Below are 18,803 nucleotides of genomic sequence, written 5' to 3' on the forward strand. Positions count from 1 at the left end.
ATCACGTAGACTTGCCTTTTCCTGGTGACAGTGTGATTCTCTGGTCTATCCTCCGCTCCCCCTGGCTGCAGGTCCTCTCGATTCCTATTCACCCTTGCAATCCTCCGCAACCCATCCCGTATCCTCCTGGGGCTCATATTTGGTGTTGTCTCCATTGACTCTTCCCCTCTTCCTGTAGGACTAGCTGCTCTTCTCTTCTTCCTTGCCCTCTCACCTTCAGTGACACCTGCTGTGCCCCTTCTTCATTTTCCAACTCAGCAAACCTGTTCCTGAGCTCTATTTCTCCTTCACTGGCCTGTCTTTTCTTCTGCCTGGTTCTCTTAGTCACATGCTTCCACCGTCCACTTTCCTCACCAAGCAGTCTCCCCTCAGACTTCTTTGGTCCTGCTTCCATCTGCAAGTCTGAGCTTATCCCTTCAGCCTCCTCATGTCTTTGCTCCATCATCTACTCAAACCCCCTTCTAAACTCAACCAGAGTTTCCACCTGCATCTCCAGTCCTCGGATCTTTTCTTCCATCAGCTCTATCAGGCAGCACTTCATGCAGACGAAACTCTTTTCAGGTACCCCCCTCCAGGATCATGTACATGACGCAGCTTTCACATCCAGTCAGCCTCATTGTGTTTTTCACTGCTGCCTCTGTATCGGTCACAGCCTTCCCACCTAAAACCTGTTAGTTCAAGAAACACAAACCAAAACAAACCTCCAACAGGCACCAGAACACTGGCAGACCACCACCCACTCCCTTCACTAGCCTGTCAGTTCCTCTGCTTAGGTTTCTAAGTCTCCCCCACAACCTCTCCCTGTAAACTCCCACTGAATTTCCCCTGTTTACAGCTCTGTTTGCTGGCTGCTGTGCTGATGCAGCTGTGTATGCCGCTGCCTGACTGGATGGCTACCTTTACAGGACCCCTAAGCAGGGAAGCCCAGCTCCCTAATCAGGGCTCAGCTTCTCCCCCAGCAGACTGCCCCTACCAGCCTCCACACATACAACTGCAAAATACACGACACAAAATACAAAAACCTGTTTCTTTGTGTTTGAAAATATTGTGGTTAACATATAAGCTGAAATTTATTTAACAGAAATCAATTATTTACCTGTTTCAGTAATAAGATTATATCAATACAGTGGACATAAATATTTTTATAAGAGCAACTCTCAGTTAACTAATCCATTATTTTTATAATCAACTTACCTAAGATTCAATGCAACATTCAATAAGTACAAATATAAGGATAACCTACTGGTAAGACAAATAACATGTAAGTGACCACTAAGTCTAAGATACCAAAAGAATCAAAATAAGCATAACATACAAATACGATCAAAACATAATGAGGTGACAAGCACATAAACACCAAAAATCGTGAATATTTTCCAGTTAGACAACCACGCTCACTAACAAGGAACATAAGAAGACTGTCATGGTGGATATCTGGTCTGGATATCACAGTTCCCTCTGAGACCAGGACCCCGGCCCTCTGAGACGCCCAAGCTCAAAACGTGGCTGATGCTCGGGAGCTAGGGGTACGAGGTTCAAACACACGCTCTGATCGCCAGAGTCTTGAGCGCATGGGACCCCAGTAATGAGCAAGTGTTGCAAGAATACGGAATCAGTCAGCGCTACGCTCGGATGATGTGGCAACTTATGGTGCTGGATTCCATCGGGTGGTCAAGGGACATCTATTTAGAACATATCACCAGACATCGGCAACATAAGGAGAGATGGGCTGGAGTGTTGCTGAGAAGTGAAGTCAGGAAAGTAATTGAAATACTTCTCTGATATATTGTACTTACTGAGGGACAACCTATCCTAAATTTTCAATTATTGAGGAACAATCTACACTCACTGCTATAATTGCTTCCCACAAGCTACTCTTAGTATAACTTTTTATGAGTGATGTACCTGAATATTTGGATGCTAGTATTTTAACTGTACTGTTAAATGTATTAACTTTAATTTGGGATACTGCAGATTATGGACTATATGTATTTTATGGCTTTTAAACCAAACTTTGTTTTTTTGGATAATTTAAGCATTATACCCAGATGTATAGAAACCCTTTCCTTGTGTATTAGATAATTTTAACATTAGCTTTAATTAAAAAAAATTAAATCTGCCTCTTTAAAAGGGGGGTGGGAAGAAGAGTAACTGTGTAGAGCTGTGGAAGAAAAGACTCAGGCAGATATACTCCAGACTTATTTTTGTATGATAGTGTTTTTTTTAACTCCATCTCCTGACTGCCTCTCATTTCAGTCTCTTTCAAATTAATAGAATCTCTGCTCTCTTGAACTTCTGTAATGATGCCAGTAGCAGAGTGAAAATGGTTAGGGCTGCTCAACTTTATCTCTGCAATCCTGTTGCCAGCACCACTGACAGATTTATTATGCAGATATGATCACCGGGATCAAGCCTTTAACCTGAATAAATGGAAAAAAATACAAGCAGGCACAAGGAAACGTGGGCTCAGTAACCTATTTGAACACCTGGAAGGAAAGAGGTAGCAAACGACAATGGGAGAAATTATTTTGAAATTTAAAATATATTCTGACATTTATAAATTGTGCCCTGGAAACAGTTCAGCTGGAAAAAGATCCACAGGGATTTGTAACAAGAAAACACTTTTCGCTACAAAAGGAACAGCAACATTTTGAATATGGCACGTATACCTGAATATTTGAATACGGCATAAAAGAACAGTAATTAAAGGAAATGGATGTCTTAGAAAATTGTTAATGAACAGGTCATAACTTAAGGTCAATAGCTTGACTGTCACTACTAACCTATCCAGTTACCTGATGGACGTTTTGTGGCCTGTATAGATTGGAGATTTCTAGTTCCAGGTGTATAAGTCTTCAAATCACAATATCTATCATCACAATTGTTACTTTTTAGTAATCCCAAAAGAAGATCACAAATTGAATGATCAGAGAGAACGAATGACTATCCAACCTCTAGATAAAAGTCCTTCAAGGTCAAAGTACAATGGCAAGGCCAATGTCTATGCACGTGTGTGTAAGCTTTCAATGTTGCTGTTGTATCTGTTCTTCAAATAGAGCACTTCACTTTTCTAGTGCAGTCAGTATAGTATCTCTCAAAACACTAGACTTACTGATTTTTGTATGTTTAAAAAAAAGAACGCTTTATCATTCTTACAGTGCCACTTACCCAGCAATGCGATGAATATCTACAATCGAGTCACCTCCACAAACGCCAGCTTAGCACAACTGGGTTACGCAGCTCCAAAAGCAAATTAGGAGATCTTTAAAATATACAGCACAGCTTTGTGAAGTACCTGAATGTGTATTTTACAGACTCATTCTGTCACACCAACTTTGGACAAGTTAAGCAACGCTGTCTCTCCTATGTAATGCATATAGGAATGTTTCCTCAGCACTCACTGCAATTAGTCCAGGAAAAGTTTTACAGTATTCCTGGAGTGAAAGGCAAGGGGACAAATATCTGTAACACTCCATTGTCCATCTAGAGCTGTGCAATTCACAGTATTATTACAAAGTCAATATATTAGACAATGGCTTGCATGTGGAAGTTTATCCAATATCTGCGTATTAACTTTACCTCACAAGTTTATAAGGCGATTTTTAAACTTATTTTGCAGGTGCAATTTGAAAACAGGATTTACAGAAAACATTGCATATCCATCAACAACACTTAATTAGCAAGGATACAATAACATATATGCAATTAGGACTTAAAGTTCTGGTGTAAGAAAACTGACTGCTGGGCATACAATTTAAGATTTTTGATCCTTAAATTCATGTGCTGCAAAAGCAAACAATTCATTCAAGTTCCATTAATAACTTTCTGTCATTACTTGTCATAAACAAAGAGATAAAGGTAACATGGAATCCCTCCTGGGAAGCTGTTCTAAATCACTTTACTTGTAAGGGGTTAAGAAGCTCAAATAACCTGGTTGGCACCTTACCAAAAGGACCAATAAGGAAAGAAGATACTTTCAAATCAGAGGCAGGGGTTGTTTGGGCTTTCTTTGTTGTTCTCTCCCTCCTGGGAGGGAAAGAGAGACCAGGCAGGTAAAACATACCTGAAATAATCCATCTAAGATTACAAAAACTGTAAGGGAAAGGAAACGTGTTAGATTATCTTTTGTTTTAGCATGTGAATTTTCCCTATGCTAAGATGGAGTTTTTTGTAACTTTGAAGCTGAGTCTAGAGAGGAATCCTCTATGTTTTAAATCCTTTTATTACTCTGTAAAGTTACCTTCCATCCTGATTTTGCAGGTATGATCCTTTTACTTTATTTAAAGTTCTTCCTTTAAGAACCTGATTGACTTTCAATATCCAAGAGACAAAGGACTGATACTCACATTATTCTCAAGCCTCCCCAGGAAAGGGTGTGAAGGGGCTTGGGGCCTGTCTCCTTTTCCTTCATTAATGAATTTCTTCTTTTCTCAGCCACAAACATCTTCCCTTCCCATTTACCTTTTAATGACTTTCATTACTTCCTCACTCCCTTTTTTCCCCCTTCCCTCTTCTTCCCCACCCATCACCTCTGCTACTCTTTCAGTTGCACTGTAGATAAGTTTCCTGTGGTGTGATCAAAAGGGATGCTCAGGAGTTGCTAATGAGGTAGGAATAATAATAATTGGAGATATATCTATCTCCTAGAATTGAAAGGGACCTTGAAAGGTCCAGCCCCCTACCTTCACTAGCAGGACCAAGTACTGATTTTTGCCCCAGATCCCCAAGTGGCCCCCTCAAGGATTGAACTCGCAAGCCTGGGTTTAGCAGGCCAATGCTCAAACCACTGAGCTATCGAGCCCCCTAAGAACACTGTAGTAAAGAACCAGTAGGACTTGGTTTACAGGGAAGCAGAAGCAAACTGCTTTCATCCTTGTCAAGTACATTAAGAAAGAAACAAAAAGGGCACCCTGAAGCATTAGTTATGGCAACTGACAAGAACTAAAACACAGTAGAAAAATTCAAAACTGGAATCAAGTTTCCATTCCTCTGGCTTATACAACAATGCACTTTTTAAGACTTGTCAAGTCTCAACATCTACAATACAAAATCTGATGGAATAGCAAGCATTTATCATGCATCTTTACTGAACTCGTAGCATCTGAGCAGACACTGATACATCACACTGCAGTTTTTCCACAGAGGATTGTATACTGGGAATGTGTTTTAAAACAAGGATAAAGGTATACACAACCACATTCTTACAGCCTCAGAGCCAGGCGCGAAAAAGAAACCCAAAGCAAGGTTCAATACTTAAAATGAATGCCCAAGTCCAAGTCGAATGTCATACTCTCAGGTTTAATATTTGCATTTAAGTGATCCTCTGATCTGAAATTACTTTAAATAATGAAGGGGGATTATTTAATAACAAATTTGCTGTGATGCTCTTTGTTTAGAGACAGTCTTCTGCAATACTTACTTAACACACCAACACGACACTTATTCTCATTTGATAAGCTATCTTCACAATAAAAGAGCGAGAAAGTTTATTTAAATAAACAATTTGTTGGAGAAAATAAGATACACCTGAATAGATTCACCTTCTACCTATATGCATTTCTAACATGTCCATGACCATAATATCTACATACCAACGTGGCGATCTGATCTAGTTTTTCTAGCCCCTAGTTAATAAAGCTTTGACCTGTGCCAACATCAAGCCCTAATAGAGAATTTTAGTGCTGAAGAATGGCAAAACATTAGAAATGCCTGCGTCTAAAAAAAGGAAATTAAACAATACCATTAGTAGTATTTTTCATTTAATTACTTACTAGGTAGTTTGTTCTGGTTCATCATAATAGGTTTTGTCAGTTTGGGTTTCTTGATAAATGTCCCACCAGGTTTGTTATATGGCTGCTGTATAATTTTTCTCTTTATTCCTCTTGCAGCAACTGCTGCAGAACTGGGTTTGTTATGATAGTCAACAATAATTCCAGGTCTATGCATCCCTCCAAAGTCTCCCATATGCTGGAAATTTGTGAAATCAACAAAAAGTATTAGTATATGAAATCAACAGAAACAACACAATTGCTACATGTAAATATTTGTAAATACGTTTAAGCAGATAAAAATCTGCTCTCTGGAACAAAACACTGCTAAATTAAAACACATCAAAACTGGGTGCTAATGACTTTGTTGATGCTTCACTAATAGATTAAATGTGCACCTATGAACTGGGTTTCTGCTTATTCAGAACCATTAGTCCAGGCTATGAGTATACCTATCAGAATTCATAGCTCAGTACACCTCAGCTCCTTCTCTTTAGACTCTCTAGTTGATACCTCTGTTCTCTTCTCTCATGAGAAAGCCATCCAAATTCTTTAAAACGCAGCTGACAGCCAGAAAAGATGTTTTCTTTGTGGGTTTGGGACAAGGAAATAGAGATGACTGTCAAGATTTTTCTATTTTGATGGTAACCTAAAAGCACAGAAGTTGTCCGGCGTCGATCACTGACTACTGGAGAACACCCAACATACTCTAGCAACTTTATCCTGTCAGGAGGATTTAAGACAGTGAACCCAGTGAATTTAGGACTTCTTTACAAAACTGCTTTTGGAGGCAAAAACATCCATGCAAAAAGAAGCTGAACAGGTCAGCAACAGGGACAAGGAATTGGGCTAGATGACAAATCCCTTAATTTCTTTCTGTCTTATCTCTGAAAGAGACTGTACAATGGTGCAGAAGTCTGGAGAGCTGTATCTGTGACAGTCAACTCTTTGGAGGCAATGGAGTAATCTGAAGAGGAGGAACCAAGGCGTAACAGCACAAAACTGATCTCCTATTGGCTCATTTACTTGATTAACAGAGGGTAGACAGGAAAGTCCATGTGACTGGATGGATGAATCAGATAAGCAGAAATAACTGTACTGTCACAAAAACAAAACTAAATGTTTTATTACTCAAATTAAGAGTACCTTAGAATCGTTTAGTGTAATGTACTATATGAAAATATATATATTCATAAACGGTGAATACATTTTAAACACACACGGCTGGAATACGGCACATATTTAAAATAGGTATATTTACAGTTTAAAAAAATAAAAGTCCATGCACAAATGCTCAAGTAATTCCAATTTATCTATTTAATTATCAAAGTACTACTATAAAGGTATCTAGCAAGTGTGTTCAGACTGCATGTATTTAAATTTGATGTGAAGTACACACTTGAATAAACAGTCTTTCCAGGTGATCCACATTTTTACAAGCAAATACTTCCATCATCTATTAAAGGTGCAATGCATTTTAAATATGGTAAGTTGTTTAGCTTTTATATTGTCCTCAAATAATTCCTTTCTGAAGGCTAAAACTGATAACATTATTTTTTAAGAAAAAAAGTTTAGATAAAAGTACTATACTGTATTTTTAGACAGAACTTTTAGCTCTGAAACAGTTCTAAAAGGAAGGCATCTGAATTTAAAACCCCACCACTTTCAATTTGACAAACAGGGATATAAAAATAAGAATCTCTTTCAATTGCTAAGCTGGACATTAGCTAGCAGCTATGTGTAGGTTTTCTGGGCTAAACTGATTATGGCAGCTATATTACTTAAGAATATTGGTTAGGAAACCTTTTTAACAAAAAACCAAAACACACAGGCATTTAGAAGACCCAATACAAATTATTCTCATCTACATTTTAAGCTACAAATAAGCTATATAGTTTACTATAACAAAACTGCTTCATAAAGGACCATGGTATGTTTACAAATTGTATAAGATAGTAAGTTCTCTCTAAAGTACAGGCAAAAAATGTTCAATAGGTGAACTATTTGCATGAAAAAAAATCAAAGATGGAATTATAAAATTAAGTTAGAGACACTATCAACTTAAATATAAATTCTGTCTGGATATTTTTCCCTGTTATAACATCTAAAATTAAACAAACTGAAAAATGTAGAGAATGTTTCTTCAATCTTTCAGCTTTTCTACTTTGTGCAATCAGTTTCACTATTTCCTATCTGCCTGGCTCTTTTACATAGCAACATGGGAAATGTGTAAGCAAAACAAAATTGGCAGAGGTAGTGGGATAAGTAGATGTAGTATATGAAACTAATTTTAATTCCTTTTAAGATGACTAGATTTCAAGCTGATGACACCCTTTTAAACAATACTTTAAATTTAAGAAAAACCACTATAAGTGCTTGCCACCTACCTTTGACATTTCTGCCCCTTTCCCCAGATACAAGTTAGAGTAAGAACTAAGTTAAAAATGAGACCTCCTGTTTGGTCAAGCATGTGATTAACAAAGAATTAGCTAAAATTTCACCTGCCCATATGAAGAAGAAAAAAAAACTGTTTTATGGCATACAGAGCCTAACATTTTATTTTTACATATACATTGCACCTTTAACCTACTCAAAACTTCAAAAAGGTTCAAGTTAACCTTTTATAATTATCCAAGAACTTTCCCACCAGCAATTATGCTAGTGTTTACAAGGAAAAAGGCAACTCCTTTTAACCCCTTTTAGACCAAACCTAGTACTTTTATCTTCACCTTTCAAACAAAAGGAGAGATTTAACAAAACCTTTTCAACTAATCTTATATTGCTCTTTACTTCCAAAACAGAGGGTCTCGTATTTCTTCATAAATCAACTTCAAAGTGATTACCAGGCTGATCGACCATGACAGTTTGCTTGGTCAGACAGTGTATTAGTTTTAAAGCTGTGGTCTTGAAAGGGTTTAAAAGAGTGACTAGTGAAAAGAATCTGAAAAGATTCTGTACTTACTCCTCGGCCTCGGCCTCTGCCTGTTGATGGTCCTCCAAAAGCATCATAGCTTCTGCTTCCAAATCCACTTTCAGGATAAGCAGGCGTTCCTCTCCCCCGAGAGCCTACAGGTGCAGGCTTCATATGGGGTGAAGAAAAACTGCTGTAGGAAGAGTAACTCTCTCTTCCTCTGTCCTCCATAAACCCAGGCCTCAATTTTGAACGTGAGTAAGGTGCTTCCCAGCTAGACCCGCCCTGGTTTCTACCTCCGAAAGAGTCAAGGCTATTCCGGTAGGAGCTGTCAAATCGACCACCATAACTACCTCCGAAGCGGCTTTGTTCGGGTTCATTATAACCATAGCCAGATCTGTACAGATCTCGCCCACCCAGAGAAGACCCGGAGTCGTAAGACTCATAAGGTCCAAACCTGGAAAAGTTGCACAGTGGGGAAAAAAAAAAAAAGTAAGCTTACTAGTGTTATACATTTCAAAAGACAAGTTATCAGTTGACATTTATCAACTAAAATCAATGTATACTATACGGGTTTGTACGGTTGTTTTACTGTTTTTATCTTGATTAGGGCTGGGCAATTCAAGCTGTGACCAGATAGAACACTATCTGAGTCATTTTCTGTACAAACAATTCTAAAGTTCAGTATGTCTGAACTTTGTTCAATTTAATTTCTCAGCAGTATTTACTAAACATCATTTGAGCCCAGCCCTAGTCTCAGGAAAATAATCACCTGCAGAAGCTCACAGGGTAATCAAACTGTTTCTTTTTCAAAGTCATGCCTACATTTTAACAATTAAACAGCATTTAAAATAGCTTAATTTTCAATTGGGAAAATTGGCCAAAATATTTTTAGTATTTATAATACAACAGAGGTGATTTTTACACCCCCACAGTTTTACTTTAAAAAACAGAAAAGAAGTGATCTATAGTACTCATTTGTATTTTTGGACATTCTTCTTGTAAAATTTAAAATTTTCCAGTCACAGAGATCATGATCACCAATACCCCTCCATCTTTTACTTGTAGACCATAAAGTCTAGCAACTTCAGCGTTTGGAAAATCTGTACAATATGTACACATTACACATGGAGATGGTCCATGGGAATCTCAAGGTAGAGTGATAAGTAGCAGAACTCTTTAGTTATTCACTGGGGTTTGTTTTGTTTTTAGTTTTTTGGGGTAGGGAGGAGGTGGGGCAAGGAATCATTATAATCTCTAACCATGTTGCGAAGGGGAGCTCATTAGTCTCCCCAGAAAATTAAAATAGGGCAATTCCACAGAAATAGGGAAAGGGAAGCCCTTTACTAACAGAAATACAAACTAATAAACGGACTCAATTGCTTCCCGTGTCTATGGTAACATGAACGCCTTTATTTTAAAGACGTTAGTCTCAGAAGACCCAAAACTACACACAAAATGACATTATTTACAGAAACAGTCCATGCATAATTGCAAGGTTTTATGGCAACAGACATTTTAATGTGTTTCAGGTCTCCAGTCAACCTCAATCATATACAGATTACTAAATGGTAGGTACATCTTATTCCTGGATCTGTGCACAGATTTTAATTGATCATAACATTTATCATTTGCAAATCCTAATATTGATCAACTAGTAGTCTAACAAAACTGCAAAGTATATTTTCTCTGTTCTCCCTACTTGCCCAATGACACTGCAATGGCATTTTCTCTATTCTCCCACCTGTCCTTGCCCAACGGCACTGCAATGGCTACATACAGTTTCTATACAGTAGTCCTGCTACCTCCAGTCGAGGATTCAACTGTGTAAATGAGGATACCAACAAGTTACTACATTTTCTTCCAGCTTTATTTTGTCCCAGTTGAAACTAATCTGCACAGGATTTTAAAACCTGAAATAAACCAGTTGGTATATACTGTATGTGTAAATTTAGCCTGAAAGAGTATCAGGAACACTTAAGGATTAAATATGCAACATGGCACCAGAAATTTTACTTTCAGACCAATGCATCTTACAAAATAGCCCAGCATACACAATTTTGGTGTAATTAGTACCTGCCAATAAAATAATCTGGACATGACTTTAAGTCATAATACCAGTGAACATTCTCACAGTTTACATTAGAATTGAAGGGGTAAACATAGATCCTAAATGTTCCTTGGAAATGGAATGTTGATTCTATTCTTAGATTCAATCTAAAGCACTGAACCAATTAAAACATTTTACCTATAGACTGCTAAATTAAGAGACATTAAATTAAACCAGTCTAAATTTACTGATCAGCCACAGATTGCTGAAAGTCACTAAATACAAAAAGAGCATCATAAGTTTTACTTAAAAAAAAAGTAAGTATGTTATTATGATTGCAAGAATTATCCACAAAGGTACTGACTTGGACTATCAAGATGCCATAGCATAACTTTTACATTCTTTATTAAACATGAAGAATGGAACTCCATATATATCACACAACATGCCTAAGGAACACTTAAGTTGAAAAAAGATATACTTCAAAATTTTAACTGGATTTGTTAAGTTCTTGAGACAACTGAATGATTATTTTACCTGTTACCACCTCCTCCTCCTCCACCGCCACCTCCTCCTCCATGACTCTCCATTCCGTAAGATTGATTTAGATAAGAGTCCATGGATCTTGGGCCACCATAAGCTCCATGTCCGTAGTCACGGTCCATTTCTTAAAAGAACAAGAAAGAAACATGTATTAGAGGTTCTCTTTTATTTTGAGAAACAGGTAAAGTAGATCTGCATGAGATGGTATCCATGGATCTGGTAGAGCATGCAGCTGACATGCAGCTCATCTTTTTGATCAAGATTGTCATTGTATAGTGTCCTTGCTTGCCTACAGCCTGTCAAAGACCAATGCTTGGATGACAGTCGGCTTGACTATCTAGGTTCACTCTGGGTAAAATGGAATTACCGGCTGTAGAAAATACCTGGAATATGGAAATAACCCAATAAAGGTTAGAAAAATTCTAAGGAAAACATTTTACAAAATCAAAAAGATGTTTCCCTGTGGACCACAAATTTATCCAGCTCTGGGATTAAGAACCTGTTGTCATAAGAGTAATTTTTAAGTGATCAAGTTCTATGTTGATTGTTAGAGTGACTTCCATATCATATTATTTGCAAATCAAAATTAATTCTTGCTACCACCAAAAACTTCTGTGATCTATGTTCTCTCATCCATCACAATCATTAAAGATTCTGCAAAGAGACGTGAGCAGACAGTTTTGTTGTGATGATTCGGCATTGTTAATCAGCCTGTGTATACATGCATTTGCAGTCTCCCTCAAGTATATATTTTTTTCTTATGTTCACAGTGCTTTCCACAAAACATAAATTTACTTTAAGAAGTGTCTAATCCTTTGGTCACATAATCTTCCACGTGTGGAGAGATGCAGTGAAGAGTCTTCAGACAGACTGGAACATTGGCGCTAAAAGTGGTGTGGACTTCCCCCACTTTGCTGCCTGATTCAATGTCAATTTCAACTTCAGAACCATCAAGCTAATGTGCTTATTTGGTGTGGTCAAACACTCTATTCTTTTGAATGGATATTCCATACAAATAAGGTTTCAAAATTAAATTTGTAGAGTGACAAAAATGTTTACCATAGTGCCCAAACTGACGATATGAAATGCAAGTTATGCCCCAGTTTCAACATAATCAGCTGGCTAGCTGACAAATCACCCACAGACTGACCATCACTCCCTGCCTGCGCTACCCAGGAGAGGCCCTCCTTCCTGTTTTAAGGTTTATTTAAACAAAGGCAGTGTTTACACAGATATTTCAGCAATTCTCTCAACAGTGCTTTAGCACTAGTGAAGGTTCACCAATAGAAGCACTAACACTGATTGGATGATAACATTTATTATATTGCCTCACGATACCGTGCCCATAATGGTGGGAAAGGTATGATAACACACAAGTACAACAGGTGTTGGAAGGAAAGCTGTGTGTCAATACAATACAATACAATGCCAAACTCAGGATCTGGAGTGCACTTAAAAGCTCGAGATAAAAAGCTTTTAATAAAAATCTTCTGCATAAATTTACTTATGCATAGTTTTGTTACTGTTTTAAGAGTTTCCTATTCTAGCATCTCCCTGTTGGAGGCACAGTGAAGTGGTCCACAACTAGGAGGAGCATATGCCTTTTTACAATCCATGCAGTTCCTCCCTCACCCCTGCAGGAGAGGTATGAGTAGTGGGAAAGCAATGGGAAGTTAAGCAGAGAATTACTTGGGGGAGGTTGTTAGTCTTGCATCTGGAATGGTGCACTAGTGTCCCTTTTTCTGTTCCTAGAAGGCTAGAAGTTTCAAAAGCAGCTCCCCCACTATTGTTAGCTATTGGTATTGAATTCTTGAGTACTAGTCTGTATGTCTGTGCTTGCTAAAACGTTTCTGTCCAGCAGACTTTATATTTCCTGTTCTTTATTTACACACAAATCATTTTGCCTACTTTATTTAAAATCAAGAAGTAATTTAACTATTAAAACAACATTTTATTGAACCTTTTCATGTTGGCACTTTTTCATTCCTGCGGGGGGGGAGGGGAATTTCAAGAGAGTTAAGACCAGATAAGGATCACTTCAGCTGTTCCCAACCCTACCACAACAGGGGCAAATGCACAATTAAGTTCTCTCTAAGCTGTGTGGCCACACAGCTGCCTATTAAGCACCGTGCAGGCGGTCAGTGCTGTAGTGGGGAGAGATGCCTCTTCCCAAGTCCCAGATCTGACGCAATGCCTCTCCCCCGGGCCCAACCCAGCCCCAAACTTGCTGTGGCCAAGGGACCGGTGCCCCTCTGCTGGCTCCAAACCTGCCACAGCAAGGGGACAGGCACCACTCCCCCAGCCCAGCCTGGACCTGCCACGGCTGGGGGAGAGGTGCTTCTCCCACTCAGCCCAGGTGTTTCCATGGGGAAAGAAAACGTGTGGTGGGGTCCTCTCTCCACTGCCGCCATGGGGAACCCCACTGCACCCCAAACTCCTCATCCCCAGCCTCACCCCAGAGCCCGCACCCCCAACCAGATCCCTCACCTGCCCCTGCACCCTAACCCTCTGCCCGAGCCCTGAGCCCTCTCACACACTCTGAACCCCGTGACCCCACCCTGCCACATGAATTTTGTTATGTGCACCAAAATGGAGGTAATGTGTCACCTTCATATTGGTGCACATAACAAAATCGATTCTGCACAGGGGAGGGAAAAATTAGAGGGAACACTGATGCATATGTGTGATAGGGGACAAAGGAGGGAGGGCCAAGCTGAGGCAAAAATCAATGCTCCTAGGACAGCACAAGTTATATGTAAACTTTTTTAAAAAGTTAATGAAAACCCTGTAATAAAGCAATATTCCAGAATACCACTGAAAACTGAGCTGATGTTACTCTTTCAGATTATTAATTTATTTTAAAGCTCCTTGGAAAAGTTAGCCTTTTTGACTTAACACCTGAAAAAAAATACCTAAACATATGTTTTAGCTTGAAATTGCTATTGCATTATTTTCTGGCTTTTTTTTTTTTTAAATAAACACCCACAAATCTGCTGAGCTAATAAAAAGCTTAAGAGTTTGTGAATGCCCAACTAACGTCATCCCTAACAGGGGCCTGCCCTTTCAAGGCATTCAACATAAAATTAGAAACTACTATAAATATATTTAGAACCAAAAGGACCAGCATAATTTTCAAGCACAGAATAAAGTCAAAAGAATGAATAAGAAACAGGGACAGAAAAAAGAAAGTTCTTGCTAACACTGATTTGAAACAGCTAATGCAAAAGAAAAACCTTTTTGTGAATAATTTCCATGCCATCCTTAAAGAAACTATCTTTAAAAGGAAAGTTTAAAAATCTAAGCGAAGGGACTCCTCTTGACTGACAATTCCTATATGCAGTGTTGCTGTAGCTGTATTGGTCCCAGAATATTAGAGGGGCAAGATGGATGAGGTAATATCTTTTACTGGAGCAACTTCTATCCATTTCAGATGGCAAAATTCAATATCTTGCCATTTTACAACCAGAATTGCCTATAGTAATCTTAAGTCTTGGTTGTGCAACAATAAGTCAAATGTTTTCTGGCAAAACTTGTGTGTTAAAGTTGAGTATGTCCCTTTTAAGGCCCCTGTCCCACAATTAGATTCAGAAAGTCACACCTCTGTGCATAAAGAGCCCCACTCAAGTCAATGCCTCATCCATTCATATAGATGAATTTGTGGAATGAGGATTTATGTGCACATAAAACATTTAGGAACTGAGTTATATATACAGACATGAGCATATTTAAAATGTGTAATAAGTAACATTCAGGTATGTTCTAGAACATGTATGCACCTAGTTCATTTTCTTTCCAGATTAAAATGAAATTGATTACAGCAGTCTATGTATTTACATTAATTTACTATCGTTTTAGGTAATTTATTCCACAAAGAGCTCCAAGTTTTTACTGTCCCTTCACAATTTCAGACCCTAGCTATAGGTCCTAGAAGAGTTACAGCAGTCATAAGGCAACCTTTAAAAAGTGCTTAGAACTGGCTAAAAATATTCCATCAGACAGAAACTTGCCAAAAACTCAAACCAGAGTTAATTGAGAAAAACATAAAAGTCCATTTACTGTACTAATATGCAGTGTGTCCCCTCTATTGCCACCTACTGGACATTTACAATTTAACTTGCAAACCACACTGCTTGTAAGGTAGAATTGAACCAATCAGGATGCAACAATGGATTGATTACACATCCCCTTTTACAGCACACATGGCAAGGATTAAGGTCTGATCCTATAGTGTCTCTGGCATCACAACTGATTTCTTTTAGTACTTTTTAAAAGTGTTCTCTTTTATTTTAACTAATGTAAAGTGAAGCCATTTTAGAAGCACCTTAAAGTTACATTCTAATGATATGATATACCCCTCATTCAGAGAGAAAACTGATTTTGGATTCATTTTAATAATGATAAATAATACCAACCAGATCTTTCACAGCATTTTTCAGCAGACAGGTTTTAGAGTCATCCCATTTGGTTAATAATTTTACTGAAAGTTTCAATATTTTAAATGCCCATATAAAAATTGCATTTTTCATTCCAGTCTCTTCCACTGACAATGCACTTAACACTAAAAAGCTGAAAATTACTAAAGATGGGCATTTTAACTTAATATCAAGATGAAAGATTTTAAACAGGTTATTTTGGCTTCTATAAAAGACAATCAAACTTTGGATTTATTGGGAATACATTCAGCCAAAGGCTGAAAGACCATACCATAGGAACTGCCACACTGGGATCTAGTATTCTGTTTCAGATAGTGGCTATTTAGAGGTGTAAAAGCAGCAAAGAATCCTGTGGCACCTTATAGACTAACAGACGTTTTGGAGCATGAGCTTTCGTGGGTGAATACCCACTTCTTCAGATGCATGTGGTGGAAATATCCAAGGGCAGGTATATATATGCTAGCAAGCAAGCTAGAGATAACAAGGTCAGTTCAATCAGGGAGGATGAGGCCCTGTTCTAGCAGTTGAGGTGTGAAAACCAAGAGAGGAGAAACTGGTTCTGTAGTTGGCAAGCCATTCACAGTCTTTGTTCAATCCTGAGCTGATGGTGTCAAATTTAGTTAGTCTATAAGGTGCCACAGGATTCTTTGCTGCTTTTACAGATCCAGACTAACATGGCTACCCCTCTGATACTATTTAGAGGTGCTTACAAGAAATCCTATAGGGAACAATTATGAAATGATCTGCCTATTGGGGGAACATCTTTAAATTCCCAGTCTTTTAGTGGATGTTTATGTACTGAAGCATTAGGATTTAGAAGACCTAATTCTTTTTAAAAAGCCATTCTAATGTAAGGGTGGATACAGTTAATGAGAATACTGCTGTTTAACCCTTTTTTGAATCATTATCTCATCCTTGTAGTTCTCATAGAAATGAATTCCATACATAAAGCTGTGAGTCTGTCATGGAAGTCAGGGATTCCATGACTTTCTGGGACCTCCATGACTTCTGCAACTGTAGGGTGGCTGATCCCAGAGCTGCTGGGGCAGCCCGGGGGCCAGCCACTGCTCCTGCAGACCCAAGCAGCTTTCCCCAGAGGATGCCAGAGCAGGAGTAGTGAGAGTGCCCCGGGCCACTCCGCCCCCTAGCCCCCCTTTCCCCAGAGCAGGTGTGACACCCCGCAGGTCAGCCTCCCTTTCCCCAGAGCAGGCGTGGCACCCTGGAGCCCCCTAGAAGCACCTAAGAGTTAGTCAGGGGTGTTTATAGTACAAGTCATGGACAGGTCACAGGCCGCAAATTCTGTTTATTGCCCATGACCTGTCCATGACTTGTACTAAAAATACCTGTGACTAAACGTAGCCTTAATTATGCATCACGTTAACATTTATTACTTTTATCACTTAAATCTGTGGCCTCATTTTTAAAATCCTTTTTCATAAAATAAGAACAATTTGCCTTCTCTGAACCATTTATTCTTTCAGATTCTTTTCAAGTCCCTTCTTACTCAAGTCATCTCTAAACTACACAATCCCAATCTTTACTCATATGGAAGTTTTTCCAGGCCTGTAAAAGTGGGATGACAACAAACCCTGCTCTATTTCTACTATGTCATTTGTGATATAGAGTAATAAGAAGTGAGCACAGTATTCCAAGGAATAGCATTCTATTTTTTTCATTATTTTCCATCCCATTCTTTGAATAGCTCAACATTTTATTTCCCCCCCCCTTTTTTTTTTTTGAACGAGCAGAGGTTTGTATTGATATGTCCACGCAGACACGCAACTCCTTTTCATGGTTTTTTATTACAATTAATCTAGATCCAGATCATGTGTACAGCCAGTGCACGTTATACCCACTCAAGCGAATAACCTTGTTATTATCACCAGTGGCTTGTCAGGCAGATCGCTTTGGACTGTATTTGCTGCTCACTCTTGAAACTGACCCGCTGTGTACAGTCACACCATCTCGCAAGGGAGTGCCTGGGGAGCCGCAGCTGGGAGGGGTGGGCCAGCGTGAATGCCCTGGTGCTGGGCTGCCACGAGGCAGCTATTGCTCCCGACACAAGCTCGCACCAAGGGCCCCTCACTCCCCTCCGGCGCGACCTCTCCCTATGCCGGGGCGCGTACCCCCCACCCCACTGCGCCGAGGCTGCTCCTCGGGCCCCGATCCCTGCTTCCCGGGCACAGACCGCGCCGCTGCCCCAGGCCGGGAGGCGGAGCCGGGGCCGCCCGTTCCCGCTGTACGACACAGAGCGGACGCTGCCATTTTGAGACAGAGGCGGGTCCCGAGGAGGCAGCAGCGGCCGGACTCTCCCCTCGCTCCGGGGGGCGCCCTCACCTTCCCCGTAATCCATGACAACGGCGGTGGTGCCCTGTGCCCGGGCTCGGCGGACGCCTCCCTGGGACCACGACAGCAACGACTCTAGCGTCTCTCAATGGCGCCTTCTACCAGAACGAGGCTGGGCGGGGCACGGGAGCGACCGCACACAGACGTCGGTCCTCGATTGGTCACCTTCGTGGCGTCACGTGACGATCTGTGGGCGTGAAGACCATCGAGAGGGCATAGAAATGAAAGACAACGCAGAGGGGAAGAGCGGTGGGCGCCGCCATGTCTGCTTCGGGCATCGTTTTTTAGGGCCATGTAGGTCACTGGCTGACTAGTCGGCGGCCGTCTTGGTTTCTGGTGGCGGCCATTTTTGAGTCTGGCATATAGCCAGAGCTCAGGCCTTTGTTTATTAAATCACCTTTAAATGCAATACAATGGCATGGTTAACTTTTTGTATTTTAAGGTATCCATCCCATGGAAGGTAGCTGTATTTAATAAAAAATAAATAGGGTTGTGCATGCCTTTCAATTTCCATCCCTATAAAGCTTGACATTAATCACATATAAATAATAATTTAATAAACAAGAAGTGCATCAGTCACCATTTTCTAAGGTAACTGACATTTACTCAGGTCCTAGACGTTTACATTTGTTAAGTTATATAATTCCTTAAATAAATACATATATAATGTATCCTCTTGGTCAGTCCCCTCTTGAAGAACTGCAGAGCTGTTTCGACAGTGGTGTGCTTATTTACCTAATATCTCCATCTCA

General features: G+C 39.6%; 1 protein-coding gene across 1 annotated transcript in view; it reads right to left on the reverse strand.

Annotated features, from left to right (window-relative positions):
* ZNF326 (zinc finger protein 326) overlaps window positions 1-18,231 on the reverse strand; it is a 43,614-nt gene extending 25,383 nt beyond the window's left edge. The window contains exons 1-4 of the mRNA XM_050962233.1: window positions 18,043-18,231; window positions 11,267-11,396; window positions 8,731-9,136; window positions 5,772-5,967 (exon numbers count right to left, since the gene is read on the reverse strand). Coding sequence (XP_050818190.1) covers window positions 5,772-5,967; window positions 8,731-9,136; window positions 11,267-11,396; window positions 18,043-18,058 — 748 coding nt within the window. The 5' untranslated portion in view covers window positions 18,059-18,231. The remainder of the gene's footprint in view (window positions 1-5,771; window positions 5,968-8,730; window positions 9,137-11,266; window positions 11,397-18,042) is intronic.
* Window positions 18,232-18,803: the final 572 nt, after the last annotated feature.

The sequence above is a fragment of the Gopherus flavomarginatus genome, chromosome 7 (genome assembly GCF_025201925.1).
Source record: "Gopherus flavomarginatus isolate rGopFla2 chromosome 7, rGopFla2.mat.asm, whole genome shotgun sequence".
In the NCBI taxonomy this organism is placed as follows: Eukaryota; Metazoa; Chordata; order Testudines; family Testudinidae; genus Gopherus; species Gopherus flavomarginatus.